Genomic DNA, 22953 nt, shown 5'->3' with positions numbered 1-22953 from the left:
AATAATAAATAGATCAGCATATGAGTGGCACTTCCCAGTGACAGAAGTGCTGTTTTACACCTCATGTAGAAAAGTAAAACTAAAGACAAAGAATCTTGCACAAGTGGAAGCCGAAGTGCTGCTAATAGAACCTGCCTGTGTCAATGTTGCATTGTGAAGCCTCGTGTGAGTATTTTCAGAAGAGCTTTTGTTTCCTCACAGTTCTTTGGATCCAGTCTGATGATTCTGTGTCTATTTACTCCATTTTGATGTGTGTGCACATATATTTTCTGTTGTAAAAAAGCAGATAACACAAAACATGTTTGGTACATTAAAAAAAAAAATAACCTAAGTGATCTATGGCACCCTTAGGTGCTTTCATCCAGTTTCTTCTGTGAAATTGTGTTAGTTGTCTTTGTTCTGAAAGATAGGGCTGGCAAGTTTGCTGCCCCAGACAAGTGGGCAACTGCCAGATTTTAAGCTTTTGATAATGGTAGTCCATCTTTACAGATGCAAGCTATGCTTCTACAGCTGTGGTTAAAAATTAGTTACTGTAACCAATTTGGGGGTGTTGAATAATCTGGATGTGTTCCAGCAGATGGCGCCTTAATTCTGTTTTTAAACCTGAAAAATACTATCTTTAACATTTCAGGCATATGCAGTTTCTATAAAGAATGGCAAGCTTAGCTATGTAGGCTATGAAACAAAGCAATTTGCGGTTTAGTTTTTTTTAAAGCTACATGGGTATTTTCAGTAGGATTTTGCCGGTGCCTAAGCTTAAGTTTGTGTGTTCTAGAAACATTTTTTCTCTAGGTAAGAAAGATTAGCAGGATTAAGTGCTGGTAGAAAATGTTTGCTTCTATGGCTAGGTGACACTTGATGAAAGAAAGTGATGGTTGTAAACTTCCACACGATACTGGTATATGTAGTACTTCAGAATTAAAATATAAAACAAGGCTTGACATGGCAAGTTTTTCAACACTGGATAATAGGAGGGTGTTTTCAAGGGAGAGTGTGAAATAAATTTACATTAAGGCTAAGGCTAAGAAAATTCAGCTGTGTTTATTCTTGCTAGAAAATAAGGGTACCAGGATGAGATTTTGTTTTTTAAAAATACATCTTACTAATACATGTTTACAGTGGTACCTTGTGTTGCGTAACCTCCAGGTTACGGAATCTTCAGGTTACGGCTGCAGCAAACCCGGAAGTGTATACTTCTGGGTTTCGCCGCTCATGCATGCGCAGAAGCGCTTTGCATGCTGTGCGTGTGCGCAGAAACAGCGCCTCTAGTTACGGATTTTTCAGGGTGCGCACGGCACCCCGAAATGAATTACATCCATAGCCAGAGGTACCACTGTACTAACAAAGAACCTAAACTGGAATCAGAACTTGTGTTGCAATACTAAACATTTCTAATCAGAAGCAAGTCTATATTGAATTCATTGGGGCTTATTTCCAGTTAAGTGTGGTTATGATTGCAGGCTTAGTTGCTTTGAAAAGGGAAATTCATACATAAGCTTCTGCAAAAATTGTAACATTAGCTTGTAGGCCAGGAAGCTTGTACACTGTAGAGAAATGCAAGACTGATGCCCTGATCTTGGGTATATGGTTATAATCACCTGGTCTCACTGAATACTCTTAATACATAAGTGCATGTGTACTCAAGTCAAGACTGAATTATTGTTTGAAAGCAGTGACCTCCCCACAAAATGTGAGTTACTGATCTGTATCTGTGGGGTGAAAAATATATATATTTTAAGACTTTTCTGTGTTAGGAGTAGTTAGGGAAGAAAGGTGTTTTTCCTTTAAAATGTTTCAGTTTATCCTGAACAGTTGCCTGGTCTGTATGGTGAGACTTTGGGAGCCTTGGCATTTCTTAGATTCTTGGAAAGTGAACCCTTTAGCTTACACTTATGTGGAGGTAGAGATTCAACATTAAAATCCCATTTCTCCCTCTCTATCCAGGCATATAACAACAGCAAGGCTTTGGATGTGCTTTGACACATGTACACATGTATTGACCTAACTGGTCACAGAAGGATCTGGAGCAGTGGGTGGCCAGGGCAGTGGTCCACATCTCTTCCCACCAGTCTGACTTCACTTCCATGGAATAGGTGGCAGTAGGCCTCGTGCTACTGGTTCTCTACAGATGCTGTGTCAGATATAGGACTTATGTGTCCACATCTACCTATCTGCCTAGAATGCTTCATCAGCAATGGCATAGCCCTGTGCATTCCTCACCATTACTGTGTCCTTTGATAGCAGAATGTAGCCAACATACACAGGAGCTTCTTGTTTTCAAAAGCCCCCATTCATTTTAATGATGATTTGGGGGTGGGGGGTATATATTCTGATGGTTGGCAACTTCCAGGCATTTTTGGTTAGGCTGACTTTCCCCCAGGTCCTATTACAACATACCTTATTGTTCCTTTCCCCCTACCTTAAGCAAGCCCTACCATTCTTAGCTTTGATGTTCTTTGATGCCTAGCACTGGGCTTCTTACACATGCACTCAGAGTTCGTCCTCATGTTTCTCCCATCCGCCAGCCAAATGTTTCTGCACGTATTCTTCACCATTAGCATTATATTTCTGAATGGCTAACTTTGCTAACGTTTGCCATTTGATCAATAAGGATTACTTCATGCTAGGGAAATGGTAATTATTCACGAACTACCATTTAAACCAGTTGCAATCTCTGCCTTGACATGTTAGCGTTTTGTAGCAGGCATACCTCTTCCCAGAATGTAACAGATTTGTCTGGTTCTCTCTCTCCCCCTGTGCCTCCCCCCCCCCAATGCACCGGCAACCCTCTCTAAAATATCATGCTGCGTGAGTGAAATGGGCACTGCAGTGTTAATTTTTTTGAAGCGGTTCCAAGCAGCACACCGCATCAGCATTTCATGGTCCAGCATTTTCTGCATCATATTTTTTCCCCCATGAGTGTGAAATTTCAGCAGATTGTTATGCAAAACAGTTTTGTGTCTCTGTGTGACTGGGGAGACAGCTGTTAGTCCTAATGAGGAGTGCTAGCATTACAGTATTTCCGTTGATTGAGACCCACGGAGGGAGCAGAATGTTCCAGATCAGGCAGTGGTGTGTGGTGAAAAAGTGCCACTCTGTCAGCTGGAAGTGTATGCTCGGCTGCTCTCTACGACAAGATAAATGAGTTTTGCCGGGGCTTGGCAGAGTCTGAAGTTTTTCCAGAGAATAGTAGTAGCACACCAAGTTCCCTGTGGGGGACCCACAGTTTAAGGGTGTTGTAAGACTACTGTCTCTTTGCCAACTTTTTTTTATGCCCAAAGATACCTGTCACCCACCCGTGAGTTATGAAAAGCCTAATGCCTTTTAGCGTTCCATTAACACAGAGTCTTAATGATCTTTTGTTGACATTTTTCATTAATTTAGCCGAGGGGATGTTAACCACCGTTTTAAGTTGGCCACGGTTGCTAGAGAACCCAGCATTGAGTGAGAAGAAATTGAGGCAAATTTTAATTTATCCTCTGTTTCCCCAGTTCCGTATTTAAAAGTTCCAGATTCGGCACACATTGAGCTTTGGGCAGTATGTGTTGGTGTTTTGTCAATAAGCCCCCCCCCCCATTAAATCAAGTACTTTACTTAACCCTCTGCTTTCCATTGACTTTAGAGTTCAAGCCTCCAATTTTGTCCATATGTATAAAAGTTGGCCTTGCTCCTGTATTGTTTGTTGCAGGAACGGCGATCTTGTCGTCTAATGTTAAAGAAAGCTACCTGTTAAACTAGCTGAAAGGTGTAATAGGTTTGGGACAAGAAATAATTGTTCCTAGTGTGTTGTTGTGCTTCCCTAGTGCAATGCCATGAGGTGCGATTTGTGGAGGACCTAAATTGACAGACTGCTTACAAAGGAGCATGGTAATTAAAGGGTTGCTTAGATGTCTTTATGTAGTTAGTGAACAATCTGTGAGGATGTTTCCTGCTCATGGCAGGTGTTTTGCGTGCATGAGTATATACAATTTTAATTTTTTTAAAGCCAAGTGTCCACTGGAACCTTAACGGCTAACAAATCTATTGGTTCATAAGCTTTTGTAGGCAGGAGCCCACTTCATTAGATGAACAGGGAAGTGGTAGTGGGGACTCTTATTAGGTGAGTGAAGTTGAAAATGCACATATTCTTATGCTACCCATACAGCCATCCAATCAATTGAAATAAACATAAGAAGAGCCTGCTGGATCAAGCCAATGGCCGACTAGTCACTATCCTGTTCTTTTGGTGACAATCCAGATGCCTGTAGTAAACTCTCAAGCAGGACCCAAGCACTTTCCCCTCTTTGGTTTCCATCAACTGGTATTCAGAAGCATTAGAGCCTAGCCGTTATGGTTAAGTATCTTCTTCTTCTTCTTCTTCTTCTTCTTCTTCTTCTTCTTCTTCTTCTTCTTCTGCGATCACTCGTAGCCGAGTAAGATTGTCTTCCATAAACATGGTTTTAACAATGATTCCTTAAGTGACCGTGGAGGCCAATTCTGGATCCACACGTCCTTCCACAGTGGGGACATTGGTTTCCGGGTGAGAGTTGATCACGGTGTGGATTTGCCTTCCTCTTAGCACGTTTCTCCCTTTGGTCCTGAGTTCGAGTGTCTTCAAAGCCCATGACACCTAGGAGTTAAGTCACTAGGGGTCAGCATGTCCAGAGCTGTAAGCTGGGACTAAAAACAGCCAACTCTTGCTGGTTACAGATCAGCTTCCATGATACCACATGTGGCGTTATTATCTTTCTAATGACTTAACTAATCCAGCTCTCTAGTTAAAAGAAATTGCATTAGTGCATTGAGTTAGTCTTTAAGATCCATAAGAAACTTTGATTTTCCTGTTACAGCTTATTACTCTATTATTCTTAAAGACTATATTTACTCCAAAGTGCTTGCAAGGAAAACAGATTTTTTTGGTGTTCAGTCTTTGGATAAAGGAAAGCTCATACATGAAGATTTGGGAATGCTTTGGGAAGTATTTCCTTTACATAGAAATACAAAGTGTACATCCTTCAAGGTTATTCAGCTTTTAGTAATAATTATTAACAGACCATTAAATTTATTGAGAACCCCATTTTCAAAACGAGACCCTTTAATGTACAGTAGACGCACACATTCACAGCCAAATCAACATACACATATCACACCTAGCTTAAGACATGGTATTTATGGTGAATAAATATTCTTGAGACTTTACTCTGGTAACTGAAATCACTGTAACTGTATTCTCTTAACTTTGAAAAGAAAGCCAGCCATGTGGCCTCCTATTTGCTAACAGGTTTTAGTATGTTACTGTAAAGAGGTTTGCATTATGTGAAGTTTCCAGGCTATCTTTTAAAGGCAGTTGTGGATCAATTTTGTTGTTGTTCAGTCGTTCAGTCGTGTCCGACTCTTCGTGACCCCATGGACCAGAGCATGCCAGGCACGCCTATCCTTCACTGCCTCCCGCAGTTTGACCAAACTCATGTTAGTAGCTTTGAGAACACTGTCCAACCATCTCATCCTCTGTCATCCCCTTCTCCTTGTGCCCTCCATCTTTCCCAACATCAGGGTCTTTTCCAGGGAGTCTTCTCTTCTCATGAGGTGGGCAAAGTACTGGAGCCTCAACTTCAGGATCTGTCCTTCTAGTGAGCACTCAGGGCAGATTTCCTTGAGAATGGATAGGTTTGATCTTCTTGCAGTCCATGGGACTCTCAAGAGTCTCCTCCAGCACCATAATTCAAAAGCATCAATTCTTCGGCGATCAGCCTTCTTGATGGTCCAGCTCTCACTTCTGTACATTACTACTGGGAAAACCATAGCTTTAACTATACGGACCTTTGTCGGCAAGGTGATGTCTTTAGCTTTGATAACTGAGGCATGGATAACTGAGGCCAGGCCTGTCTCCTCTAGAAATGGTTACAGCTTGTAAACCAGTTGGCAAAAGGCAGTCCTCTTCACCTGAACATGTGAGGAAATTATTACACCAAGGAGCACCCAAACGAACCACCCAGACCTTTAAGGCAAATGTAGTCTTACCTAGAACAGACCACATAACCCTTACAGATTTAAAGCACCCTTGAATAGCAGCATCTCCTTCACACCAATCCACTTTGAACTAATGCCAGACATTGGGTTGTCATCTCTACTGCCTCCCTGGGATCAGATGTTGAGGATAAGTGGTAGAGCAGAGTGTAATTTGCATTTGAATGACACTTCAGCACTTCACTCAGTGATATGACCAAAGGGTATATCCAAAGCTGCTGAGAGGTTCAAATGATTGTTGTACATATCCCCAATGGAGAATTTCAGAAAATATTGGGTGGAGAGTGGCAAGCACAAATTGGAAATAGAAGGGATTTAAACAGAACAGAAATCTGATTAGATCCAATTAAGCTCTTTGGTTCCATTCCGTTTGGAAGGGGTTAGACGTGTATTATAATTGTAATGGTTTTAGTTATTTTTATAATTGCATATTATATTGTTGTAACCCACCCAAAGGGACACGGGTAGCGCTGTGGTCTAAACCACAGAGCCTAGGGCTTGCCAATCAGAAGGTCAATGGTTTGAATCCCCACGATGGGGTGAGCTCCTGTTGTTCAGTCCCAGCTCCTGCCCACCTAGCAGTTCAAAAGCACGTCAAAGTGCAAGTAAATAAATAGGTACCGCTCCGGCAGGAAGGTAAACAGTGTTTCTGTGTGTTGCTCTGGTTTGCCAGAAGCGGCTTAGTCATGCTGGCCACATGACCTGGAAACTGTTTGCGGACAAACACCGGCTCCCTTGGCCTATAGAGCAAGATGAGCGCCGCATCCCCAGAGTCGTCTGCAACGGGACCTAACGGTCAGGGGTCCCTTTACCTTTACCTAACCCACCCAAGAGCCTTAGGGTGAAGTGTGGGTAAGAAATCTTATTGTACATACATACATACAAGACATTTGAGAGAATCACTGAGTTATGGCAGTTATCCATTCTAGCATGCACAAGGTTCAGTCCTTGGCATCTCTGGATAAACAGGGCCTTAGAGGGCAAAGATGGGGAAAGCTTCTTTCGGAGACCTTGGAGAGACCCCCTGCCAGATGGAGCATGCAATGCTGGATTAAATGGACTTGTGATACAAAGCAATCTTACATGTTATAAAAATCTACTTCTTCTGTGCAAAATATTCATACTAGCTGTGTTTGATCTTCTCAGTTATCTAGCATTCATAAGATAAGGGTGCTGCCAGTAAAGAGTTAATTTCTGGTATTTTCTGTCTTTTTTAAACAACAACAACAACACATGCAACCCATACTGTAACCTTTGGGGATGTAGTTTGAGATGCAAATTTAAACAAGGGGGGGGGGAGTGTTCAGGTCCTTGAGCAGAAGAAGTTGAAAAGCAGAGAGCTTTGAATGGTTTCTCGAAAATACAAGCTTTTAAATCTTAACTAGATGAATAATTTTAATGCATGATGAAAGAATCAAATCTATTGTCATATGTTGTGGAACAGTGAAATGCTCCGCTTGCGCGACTATTTCTGTATGTAATGCATATATTTTGGGAGACGAAGACGTTCTCCTGGCTGTGAATGTGTATGGTAAGTGGAGATCTTCCATAGATTCTGTGGCTGTTCTTAATTGCCTGTGCCTCCACAGTAGGTCAGGCGCATAGGCATCTGTAATTGGGTATTGGGCTCAGAAAGCTCAAGTGAAGACCTTTAGTTCTTGCCACATAATTACCCTGTGGCACTCTGATACAGCATTAAAAAACTTCGTACCACTGACATAATGGTGTTTGGATCTAATTAGACTTTAATTTGATGTCAATTTAAATTAAGAGGGCCTGCACATACTAGTCCATTGTGACTTGGGTAATACTAATCTCAATCAGTAGGCTGAATAGGACATGAAATCAAATTCTCACAGTACAATAGAAGTGACAGGAGCAACTTGACACCTTAAATTAAAATTACTAAAATCTGAGCAATTGATGTGCATGACCCTCAAGCTATACAGGATAGGTCATTAAATGCGATCCATAGAAATTGAGCTCAGAAGCACACTGTAATGAACCAGGGGAGGGAAAGAAAGGCTTTGTTAGCATGCTGTGTAGGTGGAAACAAGCTCAAGGCTTTGTAGACTAGAATTAAAGCAATACCTTAAAACCTCGGTCTTTGTCCTTTCAGATGTAATAGATAACACGCTCCTGGTTTCTGGGGTTACATATTTTTATACTCTGATCCTTGATTTGCTAATAGTAATTCAAACATGGCATTTAAAAAAAATATATTGATCTGGAGTAGGCATAACACAGAAACATGACCTCCACTTTTTCCTTATGACTGAAGGGTGATTTTTATATATCTTATGAAGTCTCATCTCTTGTGCAAGAGATCAGTTGCATTATTTTAACATGTACTTGTATGTTAAAAATACATATTAAACTTCTTGTTTGATAAGAGATGCTGTTAGCTGCAAACTTTGAGTTTCCAGTAATAATTCACTTGTTAGTGTTTTAAAATCATTGGATTTAAAGTTTGCTTCTGTCCGCACCCCCCCTCCAGAGTAGTGTAGTATTGTAAAAGTGAAAAATGCCGTGTCTATTTTAGGTAATAATGCTAAATATGGCTCTAATGTTCCCCCCTCCCTTTAAGCACTGTGACTTCAGCTGTCTTCACTGTGGGAGACAACGTTGTTTCGGGTAGTGATGACCGTACTGTGAAAGTCTGGGACTTGAAAAATATGAGGTCGCCTATTGCCACTATTCGCACAGATTCTGCAGTAAACAGGTAAGCCCAAACAGTCCAATTGGTTAAATATAGGAGGTATTGGCTTGATTTTAATGAATTAAACAACAGGTGCTATATATTTGGAATTAATGATGTACATGTACAGCAGAGTAACAACTCTGATTAGACATCTCAGTGGTACTGTTTTACTCATGGGGCCTAGTTTCTGCACAAACTATTATAGTATGTTCAGAATAGTGGTGCCCACGACAGTTGGATTCTTCAAAGAGAGAGAATTGTAGAGACGTGGAGTATTGTGTGTGCAAATCAGTTAAAAATTCTTAGTGGGAATCCCACATGCATTCCGGGTTGGACAGGCTAGTTACTGAATTTGTATCCCAAAGAGGATGTGTAGCTGTGAAGCATTACCTGAGCGGAGAGCTTCGTTCCATTTCTAAAGCTATCATATGTCTTTGGACCATTCTGTGGACATCAAAGCAAAACCAATTTTAGGCCTCTTATTCTGGTGCACCTTATAATTTTTATTTGTTTTTTAAATTTTTTAAATGTTTGCATTACTGAAAATATTTGAATTTCCAAGAACAATTAACTGAATTCTACTTCTTTCTTTATGTAACAGGCCTAAGTCCAAAGCTGTAGATCCAAAGATTGTCATTCATTCAGCTAAAGCATTTTATTTGGATGTATGACCTTCTGAAAGGTTCTTTAGTTCTTGGTGGTGATGGGAACCCAAGAAAATTCATGTGTGCATGAGGAAACCCTTGCAATGATTCTCTTGCTACATTGCTGTGTGTGGTAGCAGCGGCAGTGTGAATTTTGATAATCGTCATCTCTAGAAACAAGTGTTTTTCCAATACTTGATTTTGTTGCAAAAATAAAGTAATATGTATTTGCTGGAAATGTGTACAAGATAAACCCCCAATTAAATCATTTTCAGTGAACTTGAACAACTGTCGGTTCTCATTTGTCAAGCTTCCTAGCTTATTTTTATCTCTTCTGTGCAGGATTAATGTTTGTGTCGGCCAAAGAATCATTGCCCTTCCACATGACAACCGGCAGGTTAGATTATTTGACATGTCTGGAGTGCGATTAGCACGGCTACCTCGCAGCAACAGACAGGTACCAGAATTTTGAGTTCTATATGTAAGAAAGATCCCTGCTCCCAACCCCTTTTTCTCTCTGTGTATGCATAATTAGAAATATTGATAGCAGAATACCTGATCCAAAGATAATGTCTTTAACAGTCGTCAAGTTGCAAAAATTGGACACAGCTTGTCCTTGTAAAACAACTGCCTTGGATTAAGCCTGTTTCTGAGACCAATTCAAAGTCTTGTCCTTTAAAGCAGGATTATTATTCATTTAATTATGAACTGCTTCCTAGGAACATCTCAGTATGATTTCACAATGCGACTTCACAGTACCAATAAGAACCTTCTTTTCGATTGGGGCCATTGGCTCGCAGAAATGAACCATGACCTTCAGGTTCTTATTTCAGAAGCAAATGAATGTTTTCCATTCCTGTACTTCCCTCAGATAAACTGGAATCTGGGCTTCTACATAGGGAGGGGTTGTAACTCACCATAAGTCCCTGCTTTCCCTTTCCACCTCTAACCTTGAGGGTGGAAAGGAGAAGTGCAGAGAAACTTTGAAAGCCTTTTCCTCTCCCCACCTCTTTTGCACCCCCAGAGTTGGAGATGCCAAGGAGAAGAGTGAAAAGGATCATGAAGAGCTTTCAGAACCTCCCTGCACTTCTCCTTTTCACCCTGAAATGTTGGAGGTGGAAAGGGGAAGTGGCTGATTTGAGGCAGGGACAGGTAGAGGAGCCAATATTCTAACGCAGCCATTTCTGTTGTCACAGGGGCATAGAAGAATGGTTTGCTGTTCAGCATGGAGTGAAGACCACCCGATCTGCAATCTGTTCACTTGTGGATTTGATCGGCAGGCTATTGGGTGGAACATCAATATTCCTGCCTTGCTTCAGGAAAAATGAGATGCTGAAAGAATTCTTCCCCGGACCCCTCAGTTTTGTTGCCATAGACTTTTTTTGTGCAGACTTTCCTGTAAGCTGGTCTGCTGTTAACATAAAAGGTGCGCCTTGAAAGGGAGTGTGTTGCAAATGTTGTTATCACATTGTGCACAGTTTGCATGAAATGTACAGAGAAATATGTGACCTTTTCAAAGAAGCTAGATTCTCGCATATGGACTTTTATAACTTGGCATCCACTGGTGAGTAGAAGGATATTTGGCTTTCCTATGGAGCATATAAGTGTTCATAAGTTATTCAGCCTAGATGAACAGTAGGGCATTATGTTTGACTTAAATGTGAATTCTGTGTACTTATTGTGAAGAATATATAGTCTGCCTTTCCCTCATCATTTTACATATCTGCCTTGTGATTAAGGAGCGTATAGGGCTAAACTTAAGATGAAGGGTGAATTTCAGAAGTATGGTGGAGATTTCCCCTCCCATCTATATTTGAGCACTCCTGCTGATTTGAGCACTCCAATGTAGTATTTGATTCTGATTTGAGCACTCCAATGTATTTATTTATTGGAGTATTTATTTCAATTCCCAATTTAAGGGGGAAAATACAGGTTTTTTTTAAAGCATTGGGCATAGAATGTTGGTTTGCCATGTTGAGTATATTCCTATACATTTCAAGAACTAACTGGTTCACCCTTACCCTGTTGGCTAGAGCCACCATTCTGTGTTTTGGTATTTTACATAACTGCAAACTACAAAATATTATAATCACGGCAATCTGAGCAAGTTTTAAAGCACTTTAGTTTATAGCAGCTGTTATAAACCACAAGCGGCAGATGAAATTTCCTAGAGAATGTGAGACCTGTATCTAAGAAGGATTTACATTGCTACATTTTGTGAAGATTTTTTTATTATAAAAAACAGAATAAATCTTGAAGTTTTTTGGTTTTTTTTTTTTTAAAAAAAGAATGCACCTGTGTTTAACATATTTCAAAATGGGACCTCTCCCATCAACGTTCTGTTTTTGGGCCAACAACACTGTGGCAGAGATCCAAAAGATCAGACTAGTTATGCATGCCAATAAACGTGGCAAGCCACTTTTGAAATTAAGTGGCCTGTCAGAAGCAGATTGTAATATGGCATGGTGGTTGGGAGCGGGTCTGCTGTTCAAAGACAAAAGTAAGGAAGTTCGTTGGACATTCCCAAACCCTTGGTCATGCTAACATTGTTCTTTGGATCCTGGCCATTGCAACTAAGTGTGCTACCTCAAAAATGTATGTGGGGCTACTATGAATCTTGCTGTTTAACCTTGATAACACACTTTGGGTCTCATTCCAATGTGCTGTCATAAAGAGTGGAAGACAATCATACCAAATTTCAAGGTTGTACTTTGTCAAGACATAACTTGTTAACTTGGAATGAAGGTCCTTGTGTTGTTTCACACCATTTGACAGGCGGTCCTTAAATGGGTTTTGCTCTTACTAAGTTGTGTTGTCAGCTTGATGTGTGCAATTAATATTCCCAAGCACTTCAGGTAGCCAACTGTCTTGAAGAAGGATAATGAGACCGTACATTATGACTCCTTCATAGATGTTGTATTTGCAGCTGAGGGCAGGCAGTGGTTCTCTAAACTGTTTGTTCATATCTCAGGGTTGGAGCCAAAATAATCAAAGTGGTAATGTAGGTTGCTTATAAAAGGTTTAAAATTATTTCCCCTACATTACTTTGAGTTACACTTCCTTGATCAGTTCTCCTCTTCCTCCTCCAGTTATTGTGCTCCATAGCACTGTCCAATAGGAATTTGAGAAGCTGACTCTAGGGGAGAGAGTGGAGGCATCATTTATGAGAGTGCTGAAATCATAGCAAGTTGAGGCATAACATTATAGCATGTCATATAGGAGTTAAAGTAGTTTATGGAGAAGAGAATTAATGCAAGAAGCATATAATAAGTGAATAGCTTGATCTGTTTGGGGTAAAAGGATCTGTGATCTCAAAGCTTAAGTGGCTATGTAGCACTAAAGCCTGGAATGAGTAAATGACTGAGGCTTGTGATTATATTATCAAATGTATAATGATAAGTAAATGATTACTTGGAATTTGATTTAAAATCCTTAAGAGATACTGCTTTTCATTTCCCTAATCCGGGTCATCTACCCATACTCGATGGCAAAACTCAAATGAGTTGTGGATGGCTTTATTGCATGTTTTGTTACATCGTTTTGCAGCATGTGCTTCTATTTGGGTCTTGTCACAGAGTGACTGGATGGGGAAACAGTGTAGAGAGGAGCAATCTTGCCACATCACTCCTTTATTTATCATTGTTAAAAGACAATGTTTTGCCTACATGCTCCCTAGCTAATGGGTGTTGCAGGCATTTCAATTGAATGCAACAAACTCCTTTAAGAATGTCTAGACCTGCCTTAGGGTAGAGCTTGGGTTCTCTCTGGTCTCATTGTCTTGGGAATCACCCGTTGAGTGGCTTGGGCTCATAGCTCTCCACCTTCAGTGAGAGATGATGGGTGCCACTTGCATGGACAGTTCATAGGAATGGAGTCTTTACATTTTAAAAATATATATGAAATAACAACAGTGGAGCGTGAAATTGATGCCTGCTGTCACTGAGCTTTATATATCACCAAAGGACCAACCTCCTGTAGCAGAGATATCTACCTGCTTGTTCCCACTCAGCCACATGTCTTGGCTTCATTGAAAGGAGCAAGTTAGTTAAGTGTTGTGTTGAGGCAACAGGTGCCTGTCCCAACAGTAGATGAATGGTAGCAGTGTAAACAGTTATACATTTCACATTTTCTGGTCTTCACATGATAATGAACAGGTGTTCTAATAACTGCTGTGAGTATTGATTTAATTATGTCTTGCATTTCACATAGAAGGAAAGTGACTGTTACATATTTTCAGTATTGAAACTTAGTTTTGCATAAGATCGCTGTATCACTGGGCAAATCACAAAGACCTGTGTCTGTCTGTCTTTCTCTGTGTATATGTGGTCTTCAAACAGTGCACATCATTTTTTTTAAAAAAATGAAAACATCTGTACCTATTTCAGAAATCGGAAGAATCTTATTTTGATGCCTAAGTCTTTGAAAACCAACTTCCGCAGAGGAAGAAAATCCTGTACTCGTATGTCAGTGTAGAACCACTTGTTTTTTTGTTTACTGATATTCTGGTGATTTGATTGTGTTTTTTAGATGTTCAGTGTGTGTCTTCGTTGCAATTTGAAAATGCCATTAAATCATTCAGCATTGTTTCCGAATGCGTGTTTTTAATAAGCTCTAAATGACCTGATTTGTGCAAGTCTCACCTTGCTCTCTATGTCCTAAGTGAAAGCAGCCAAGTGGAATTTCCCCCAATATATTTCAGGTGGAACCCCCCCCCCCCAATTTCTTCTGCTCTTTGAATTGGAACTAGATGTTCTGACACAAGGGGCTGCTGCTGAAGAAACAAGCCTATGGGTCCTTTTCCTCCTTATCTATAACATTTAGAAACAACACAGTGATATTCATTACTGCGGTTCCACTAACTAGCTGTTGCTTGTGGGTCAGGAAAATTCACAGCTTGAGGTTAATCACATTTTGCATATTCCTAGACATTACATATAAAAATGCAAGAATGAGATGCAGAGCTGTCATTTTTAATGGTCCTCAGCTGGTGGGGTCATGGCCTGATCTAAGGTGGGTCACAACAGCAACCCCACCATCATAAAAATATATGGTTAAAAATTAAGATATGGCATGTTTGCGTTCAAGGTGGTTCCTGGGTCTGAAAAGTTGTAGCCATGGCTGGCAGGAAGAAAGCCAAGTTAGCTGTAGGAAATGGGACTTCTTTGTGTTACAAAATGCACCCTACATTTTGAAGTGTATAACTTAAAAGTGGCTTTGACAGGTATTTGTACGTTTCCATTTCCTACCCTATTCTGTGCAAGCAAATCTTTAATTGCATCTTGCTACACAGGTTATGAACATCCTCCATGTGGCTTGTTTCCCCAGTGTTACGTTAAATTGATTTTTCTTTGCTTAAAGAAACGAGTCAAAACATAGATTCAGTACAATTTATTTTGATACAACAGTCCTCCGAGTATCACGAAACACTCTACAGGCTGAGCAGAAATAACGGATACAGCTTACAATAAGCTGAAGTCAAGATTGACAAGTGATCCAAAGATTGTCGCGTTCATATAAAAATGAAGTGTTAGGATTGCTATGGAAACATCTTGCATAGTTAACATCCTTCCTGAAATATTCTTGCAAAATTGTCATCAATAGCATCTTGAAGGCCTTATGCTATGGGTTTGTCAGGCAGCACAGGCGAGGCCAGGCATATTAAGTTATTGGAGTTAAACATTTTTCACAGAAGAATCCTTGCAAGTATGAAAATGGAATTGGGAACGGAACACCGTGTTGCTCCTTTCCCCTCCTGTTTAAGAGGACATAATGTAAGCTTGAGAGGAAGAACCCAAAACAGCCGGGGGATCTACAGGCAAGTGTCTAGCCACTCAGGAACCATAAGGGCTGTTGGGAAATGTGCAAATACTGACATGGTCAGGTTTCTTAACACCACTATAGCAACTCCGAATTATATGGAAATCCCTTGTGAGAGAGCCAGTGTGGTGTAGTGGTTAAGAGCAGTAGACTCGTAATCTGGGGAACCGGGTTCGCGTCTCCACTCCTCCACATGCAGCTGCTGGGTGACCTTGGGCTAGCCACACTTCTCTGAAGTCTCTCAGCCCCACTCACCTCACAGAGTGTTTGTTGTGGGGGAGGAAGGAAAAGGAGAATGTGAGCCGCTTTGAGACTCCTTCGGGTAGTGATAAAGCGGGATATCAAATCCAAACTCTTCTTCTTCTTCTTCTTGTGTGTAATGCTTAAAAGTTGAAGAGGCTGTATTACAGGCAGAGTAGGGGTTTGATGTGGTATAGTGGCAATGGGAAGTTTGTGGTCCCCTGTGACTGTACCTAAACAAAGGTGGAAGCAATTATGTTTTAAAACAGTAGTCGTGCTCCATAAAGAATATTAAACGTAAAGCCAGACTTTCATGATGTATAAGCACCATCTACTGATTAAAAGTTTTGTGCAAAATGGACCCTGCACATAGGAGTCCAGTGGTGGCACTACTACAAAATAGCCCCACTTAATGGGGTGGTGGTCAGCCAAGCTGTCTCATAAGGACTTACCCACCAGCAAATTCAAATTAAAGGGCTGTTCTTGAATATACTTATTAGTGCTGGTGAGAGGTTGGCCAGGGAGTCACGTGACTGCAGCAGGCCGTGCTATGGACAGGCACGAGGGAAGCAAAGCAAATACAGTATGCAAAATACAATATTGGGAGGGGAGATTCAGCATCTTAAGAATCTCAAATTTCATTTCGAAAAAGAGCAAGTTCCTAGTCCAGCCTTTCTCACTGATGAGCCCCCCCCCCCCATTTTTTGAACTTAAACTCCCATCAGTTCCAGCCAAGAAAAGCCAATGGTCAGGCCTGATGGGAGTTCTAGGCCAAAACATCCATTGAGCATCAGGTTGGGATGTCCTAGTCCTTAGAGCTGAGAAGATGTTCATATTTGTGATGCTGGCTGAAATAAGAGAATCCGGTGGTGTGGTCTCTTCCCTCCCCTCCTCCGTGAGCAGAATACCCACAACAAAGTATTCAGATATGCTATATTTGCAAAATTTATGCAGGTTGCAAAATTCAGCATGTTGGGGTACAGAATTATTAAATATTGGCACAGTACTCCGTTTATACCTGGGGTTTGTCAATGCAAGTCCAGTTTGCCTTCCTGAATGGTATTCTACTGTAAGACTACTAATATATTAAGTTCCCACTTTCTGACATTCTGTGTGCTTCTTCAAACAAAAGAAATGCCAGCAAGCGGGGATGGTAAATAAGTTAATATAACTACATTGTTTAATGTTTGGCTTTCTCACAGGCTAAGACAACATCCCCAGAGAAGGTGGACTTTGCTATTTAAAAGTGAAATGATGGAATACGGTTTAATCTGATTTTAATTTCTTATCTAGCTTTGTCGAAATGTTATCTGCACCTTTGCAGCATAACTTATCAGAAGCCAAGGAAAACAAAGGGTTTTTTAATGGAACCAATCTCGGAGGAAGACGTATAGTACAATACAAGGCTGCTGCTAATCCACAAAGAAAAGGGAATTTGGAATTTTGGTGTACTTGCTGTGTAAACCAGAGAGATGATGGAATTAATCAGATGTGGTGTAGCTTTCTTTCTGTGATCTGTTACCGTACAGCTGGGCTCTTACATGGTTCTTATTTTTGTATGTCTCGGTTCTAATTTTTGCAAATGGAGAAAGAGCACCATGTTATGTACTAGCTTGAAGGTGGCCGCTGTTTATATAGTTGGGTTCCTTGGAAGAGGAAAGTCCAGGTAATATCACAGTGTCAAGGCAGTGGAGGCTGGGCCATGTGAGCAAATGAGTCACTGCCCCACCAACCCTAGTCTCTGCTCAACCAGCCCCCACCTTCCTGCATCATTACTTACAACCAGTCCTGGGGTTAAGACTAGCTTTAAGCTTCTTCCTCCTTAGTATATGTGTTGCCCTTGCTCGGTGAAGAAGAGGAGGAGGAGGAGGAAGAGGCAGGGAACAAAACTAGAAAGAGCTGGTTCTGCCTGCTTTTGGTTCCGGCTCCATCCACTCTTGGTATCCCTTCTGCAATGAATAACAGCCACCACTGTCCCAAGGGCAAAAAGCCAATCAGGTCTGGTGAGAATGAGACAAAGGCCAAGTCTCTTGTTATTTTGCTTGTTTAGAAATGCCTTTGCTTAAGAAAGCTTGATGATTCTTAGGCTGCATGATAATCTGCAGTTTGCTGACAAAATGTGGCAATGGAGCCATGGGGGAGGAGGCATGTTTTAGGAAGTGAGAAAAGTTCCAACTCCAATGTATATTTGAAGGCCTGGAAAAGGAGTTTTCTGGCCTCCAACCTGTAAGCAGTAATCTTTGAAAGAGGATTCTTATGGAGATAATTATGTCAGTAACATAACAGGATTAACAAAGGAATGACTGGGTTACACATTTGACCATGAATGGCTCATAAGCAAGGAAGAGTTTTTTCATGATTGGTCTCTAGCTGTATTAAGATGAGAGCACTGAAGGGTAGTGAAGGAATAATGCAGGGCCAGAGGTGAACAGATTTATGTGTAATTACATTCTAATATTTTCAGCCCACACATAACATTGCAAAAGCTTTTCTCATATGCTGGACTTTAGCAAGCCTAGATCAGATGGCTGGGTTATAATTATACATACATTCGTACATCATTTTATTTGTATGCCACCTTTCCACAGTTCAAACCATGCTCAAGGCATAAAAAAAATACATAACTACAATATAACAAAAGTAGTCATAATAAGTAAAATGTTTAAAAACACACAACCAAACAGAACAATTTCCACAAGATCCAAAATATACAAAACAAAAACCACCCAGCAACAACTCCCCTCCCAACAAAAAACTCCAAACAACACCCCAGCCAGAGTCTGTTCAACAGCCTCAGCTTTTGCAGCTGGAGTCAGTCCTGCCCTCCCAGGTCAGGTAGAAAATGACCTGCAAGGCAGGGAGCAGGTCCTCCAGGACTCACAGCCAAGATGCATCATAAACCCACAAGAAGAGTGTTTCTGGACCAAAGCCTATTTATTCCAGCACTCTGTTCCCACAGTGGCAAACCAGATGCCCATGGGAAGCCCACAAGCAGGACCTGAGCACAACGACGACCTCCCTGTTTGTGATTCCAAGCAACTGGTATTCAGGGCCGTGCTGCCTTCAGCAATGAAAATAGCCATTGTGGCGAGCAGGCATTGGTAGTCATATCCTCCGGGAATTTATGTGAGCTTTAAGATTGGTATGCAAAATGGTGTGCTATTTTAAAATAGTACAATAAATAATGTGATATAGAATGGGACCTGTGGTGGGCAGGGGATGAAGCAGGTCCAGATTGCAGGTTTTGATGTTGCCTCAGGGCTGAAGAGGGGTCTAAAGCAGACTTGTAGCAGTGCTTGCTAATACTTTTGAATGGCTTAAAGCCATTGCTCCCTTTCTATTTTATTTTATTAATTTGTTTACCACCCTTCATCCGTAGATCTCAGGGTAGTTCACAGCATAAAAATACAAGATAGGAACAACAACAACAACAACAAAAAATCATAATAAAAACAACAAAAACAAAACAAATCAATAACACCCCCACACAAAATTATCACAAAATGAACAGATAGGTTCAAGCCACTGAACCAGTTCTGCCTCCTATAACTAGTGGTGGTTCTCTAACATCTTGGACAGAGACCTCTTCCAGCCTTTCTGGGATCCTTTAGCTGGAAATGCCATTGGGAATCTCCATCCCTTTGAGAGCTTTGCAGTCCAGAACAGGGGTGCTTCATCGTGCTGACCTCCAGATATTGATGGATTTCAACTTCCTCCACCATTGGCCGTGCTACCAGAGGCTGATGCGAGCTGCAGTCCAAAAACAGCTAGGGGACACAATCTTTGTCCCTGATACAGAATAGCATCCATATCTCGATTAGGATACGGGAACACACAAGGAGGGAAAGAGTTAACCGAGAAGAGTCTATGGGGGAACTGGAAAGGATCTTTGCTTAAGACTTGAGCCTTAAGTCATCCCACTCTTGAGCCCGATTTCCATCACACTGAATTGAATTAGGAAGCCTGTCTGGTTTTGATGCTTCATAACCCGCTTCATATCACTAAACCACAGGAAATTTGGCATGACTGCTTGTGCCCGCTTCTAGAATAGCAAATCCGTTGGCAGGCCTGCGCTGCGGAGTTGACACAACATCTGTCGTTAGCGCTGTGCTTGCCTATAGACCCAGTCAGCTGTCAGTCCCTGGTGTCTTGTGTTTCTGCTCAACAAATCCAGGCTGCCTGGTTTTGTGGCTGGGTGTTTTAAGGGTAACGCACCACTAGGAAGGGAAAGTGCACATGGGTCCTAAATCTGAATGCCTGCAAAACTTTAGGCAGCTCCAGAGAAGAGTCACATCTTCACAACGGCTCTGATCCAGAGTTCTATGTCACTGACTGCCGCTGGTGGAGAAATGCAGGACATCCCAGCCGAGAGGCAGAAACTTTCAGATGGGAACCTTTTTCGGCCCAATGTCCATAAGCAAAATTGGGAGGACCAAATGGATGTTCGCTCTGTGTACACTAGGCTAGATTTGGGCCACACGAAAGTCAGGGGGTTATACATGTGCACATATCTGCCTCTCCATCCAGGCAAACAAGGGGCATTATCCCTATTCAGGGACATCTTCCAGGCAAACTTGATGAAGATGCAAAGCAGTGCTGGTAAGGGGTATGGTCTGGGAAAGTCCCAAGGGCCTGGAGTGTCATATTTCTGTTTCCCTTCAAGCAGTTCTCCACCAATTCATTTGCAACCTCATGGGAGTTTAAGACAGGTTCTCTTAGAATAGTGGGTTGTTGAGGAAATTCTCCCAAGTGCCCCTCTGGATCACTGAATCCTAGAATTGTAGAGTTGGAAGGGACCCAGAGGATCACCTAGTGTTTAATGCCCTGCAATGCAGGAATATGCAGCTGTCCCTTACGGGAATTGAATCTGCGACCTTGGTATTATCAGCACTACGTTCTAACCAACTGCCCTCCAGTGTGTGTGTGTGAGTTGTGTATACAAGCATGTGTGCCTGCTTTTGCTCTGCCTTCCTCAGATGCACCTTGATTCCACTTAACTATATGTCAGCATCTTGCTTTTCTGCCTCCGAGATACCTCTTATCTGTGGAAGATTTCTGAAAATACTTGACATGTATGAGGGTTTTCTTAAATGTGCTTACGGTCAGCCTTCTTGATCTCAACTGTTTCGCAGCTGTGCTTCTTTCCTTGGAAAGCCAAGTTCACTCTGCTGTTCATTCACTGTTTCTGATCTTAAGCAACCTTTTCTTGTGTCAAACGATGGTGTGTGAGAATAGTTTCACACAACAAGGTGCTCTTGGTATTAAATTCCACTAGAGGGCAGGGCAAGACATACAAGGAATGAAGTGCGTGTGTTTAGGTATAAGACTACATTTAGAGATATTTGTCTAGTAGGCTAAAATGTGAATAGGGTTAGGATTTATGTGCCTTTAAGGCATCATCAGAACAATACATTCGTAATTTTTGCTCTGTCAAGACAGGTGCTTTGCATGAGAACATGACTCAATCAACGCTTACCTTGAAAACAACCAAGAGAACATGCTGTAACTTTTACTTTTAAAATAATGCCATATCCTTTCCTAAACCTCAAGGCAGTTTACTTAAACTTCAAAGTTTATGGAATGTTAAAAGGCATATAACACAGTAATATAATGTTAAAAAAACCCAAAACCTAATATAAGCCATGGATTATAGGAGAAAAATTGCTCAGAAAACCAAACAACGTACTGAACAATGAGATATTGTACTTTAACACCTTTCATGAAGGGGTTTACATAAAATAATACAAGCTATTCTGGTAAGGTTTTTTTTTTTTTTAAGCAGGCGTCAATAACCGTACAATGAAGGTTTCTGACTAATGTTGTTGCCATCTGTCTGTCTTGAAATACAACGCAGTGCGCCTATGGGGATGAAGTCAAATCGTGGAAGAATCACAAGCCATCACCCAACCGTCCTAGGGACACTGTTCCAAATGTGTGTAGGGTGTGCTCCTTAACCTTTTCTTCTCCTGAAGGTGTCCTACAAGGCAGCGGGTACGGATTTTTCCTCAGGGTTTACTCCCAAAGCCTGTATAAAGGATGAGTGCAGCTGCAAGGAAGTGGAAGTTTAGGATCAGAGTTTTCTGATGGGCAACATTCCCAGATTGATGGGCCCCATCAGGCCCTCACTTACTTTCCTCTGCAGCACCTACAGAAACTGCCTTCTTGACCGTTGGACCCACTGCTCCATCTGCCAGAGCCTGTCTTCACATGCAGGGGAAGTCCCAAACTCACAGGTGAGAGCTGAGTGCAGGGTGGGGACCAAAGGTGGACAAACTGCCCCAGAAGGAGCACCGTATGTCCCCCATCAGAGGTATTAAAGGTAAAGGGACCCCTGACCGTTAGGTCCAGCTGCGAACGACTCTGTGGTTGCGCTGCTCATCTCACTTTATTGGTTGAGGGAGCCGGCGTACAGCTTCCAGGTCATGTGGCCAAAGCAGTGCACGGAAACGCTGTTTACCTTCCCGCCGGAGCGGTACCTATTTATCTACTTGCACTTTGACGTGCTTTCGAACTGCTAGGTATTACCCCTCCCTTAACACCCCATACACTCCTGATGAATATTAATAGGCAGAGAATTCCAGAGAAAACAGCTGCTTCCACACTGAAGATTGGCGTCTCACAGCAGCAGAAAGAACATTGGGTGGAATTCAGCATAGGACACATTCATGCCATACATTTAAAGCACTATGATGCCACTTTAAACAGTCGTAGCTTTCCCCAAAGATTTCTGTGAATTGCAGTTTCCAGAGAGTGGTTTGACATACCCACTTTTCACAGAGAACTCTTGGAATTATAGCTCTGAGAGGGGAACAGAAGTCTCCTAAGAGCTCTCAGCACCCATAGCAAACTGCAACTCCCAGAATGCTTTGCAGGAAGTATACTCTCCAACGTGATGAGTCCCCAAACCGAGATGTCCGTCTTCTCGGCTGTGCTTCTGGCACAAGTCACATGACCTACACGAGAACCCAAAAGATGCACTTTTATCGGTGCTGAAATCACAGTGCCCAAAATGGCCACCATGATCTTGCACGATGTCCCACGGGGACAGTTGCATGGTATGAGGAAGTGTTTAAAGTGGTGTTGGAATGCTTTAAACATGGAGTGACTGGGCCTAAGATCGACTCAGTTGACACACTGAAATTAATGGACCTTGGGCATGTTCATGCATTTCAGTGGACCTACTCTGAGTAAAACTTAGCTAAAAGGCACCCATTTTGTGGCACTTGCAAAAGCACCAGTTTCACAAAGAGCCTATATGTGCTAAGGACATCCTTCAAGTAAACTGGCCCCAAACCGGTCCCTTTCAAAGGATGCTCTTAGTCCATGGCCCCTAACTTCCTCGGCCAAACAACCGTCCACAAAACTAACAGACACCAACAGCAGTGGACCACAAATAGGCTGGAAATATTTTCAGGTTTCTTCTTTGCTAATTGGTCACAATGACATTCCTGCGCTGAAGTGAACAGAGGGAGAATTTCAACACAAACGCAACACTTTCTTTAACCTGGCTAAAGAATGCACAAGAGCTGGCTAAGAGGCAGCTGA

At 41.7% G+C, this 22953-nt stretch overlaps 1 protein-coding gene across 6 annotated transcripts in view; it reads left to right on the top strand.

The window, feature by feature from the left end:
* The window catches only part of WDR37 (WD repeat domain 37), a 50764-nt gene extending 36827 nt beyond the window's left edge, over nt 1–13937 (top strand). For all 6 annotated transcript variants that reach the window (XM_033165737.1, XM_033165732.1, XM_033165738.1 and 3 more), the window contains 3 exons: nt 8594–8728; nt 9694–9808; nt 10548–13937. In XM_033165737.1, coding sequence (XP_033021628.1) covers nt 8594–8728; nt 9694–9808; nt 10548–10679 — 382 coding nt within the window. In that variant the 3' untranslated portion in view covers nt 10680–13937. The remainder of the gene's footprint in view (nt 1–8593; nt 8729–9693; nt 9809–10547) is intronic.
* Nucleotides 13938–22953: the final 9016 nt, after the last annotated feature.

The sequence above is a fragment of the Lacerta agilis genome, chromosome 12 (genome assembly GCF_009819535.1).
Source record: "Lacerta agilis isolate rLacAgi1 chromosome 12, rLacAgi1.pri, whole genome shotgun sequence".
Classification (NCBI taxonomy): Eukaryota; Metazoa; Chordata; class Lepidosauria; order Squamata; family Lacertidae; genus Lacerta; species Lacerta agilis.
The sequence above is the reverse complement of the archived record's forward strand: the minus strand, read 5'-3'. Positions and strand labels throughout refer to the sequence as shown.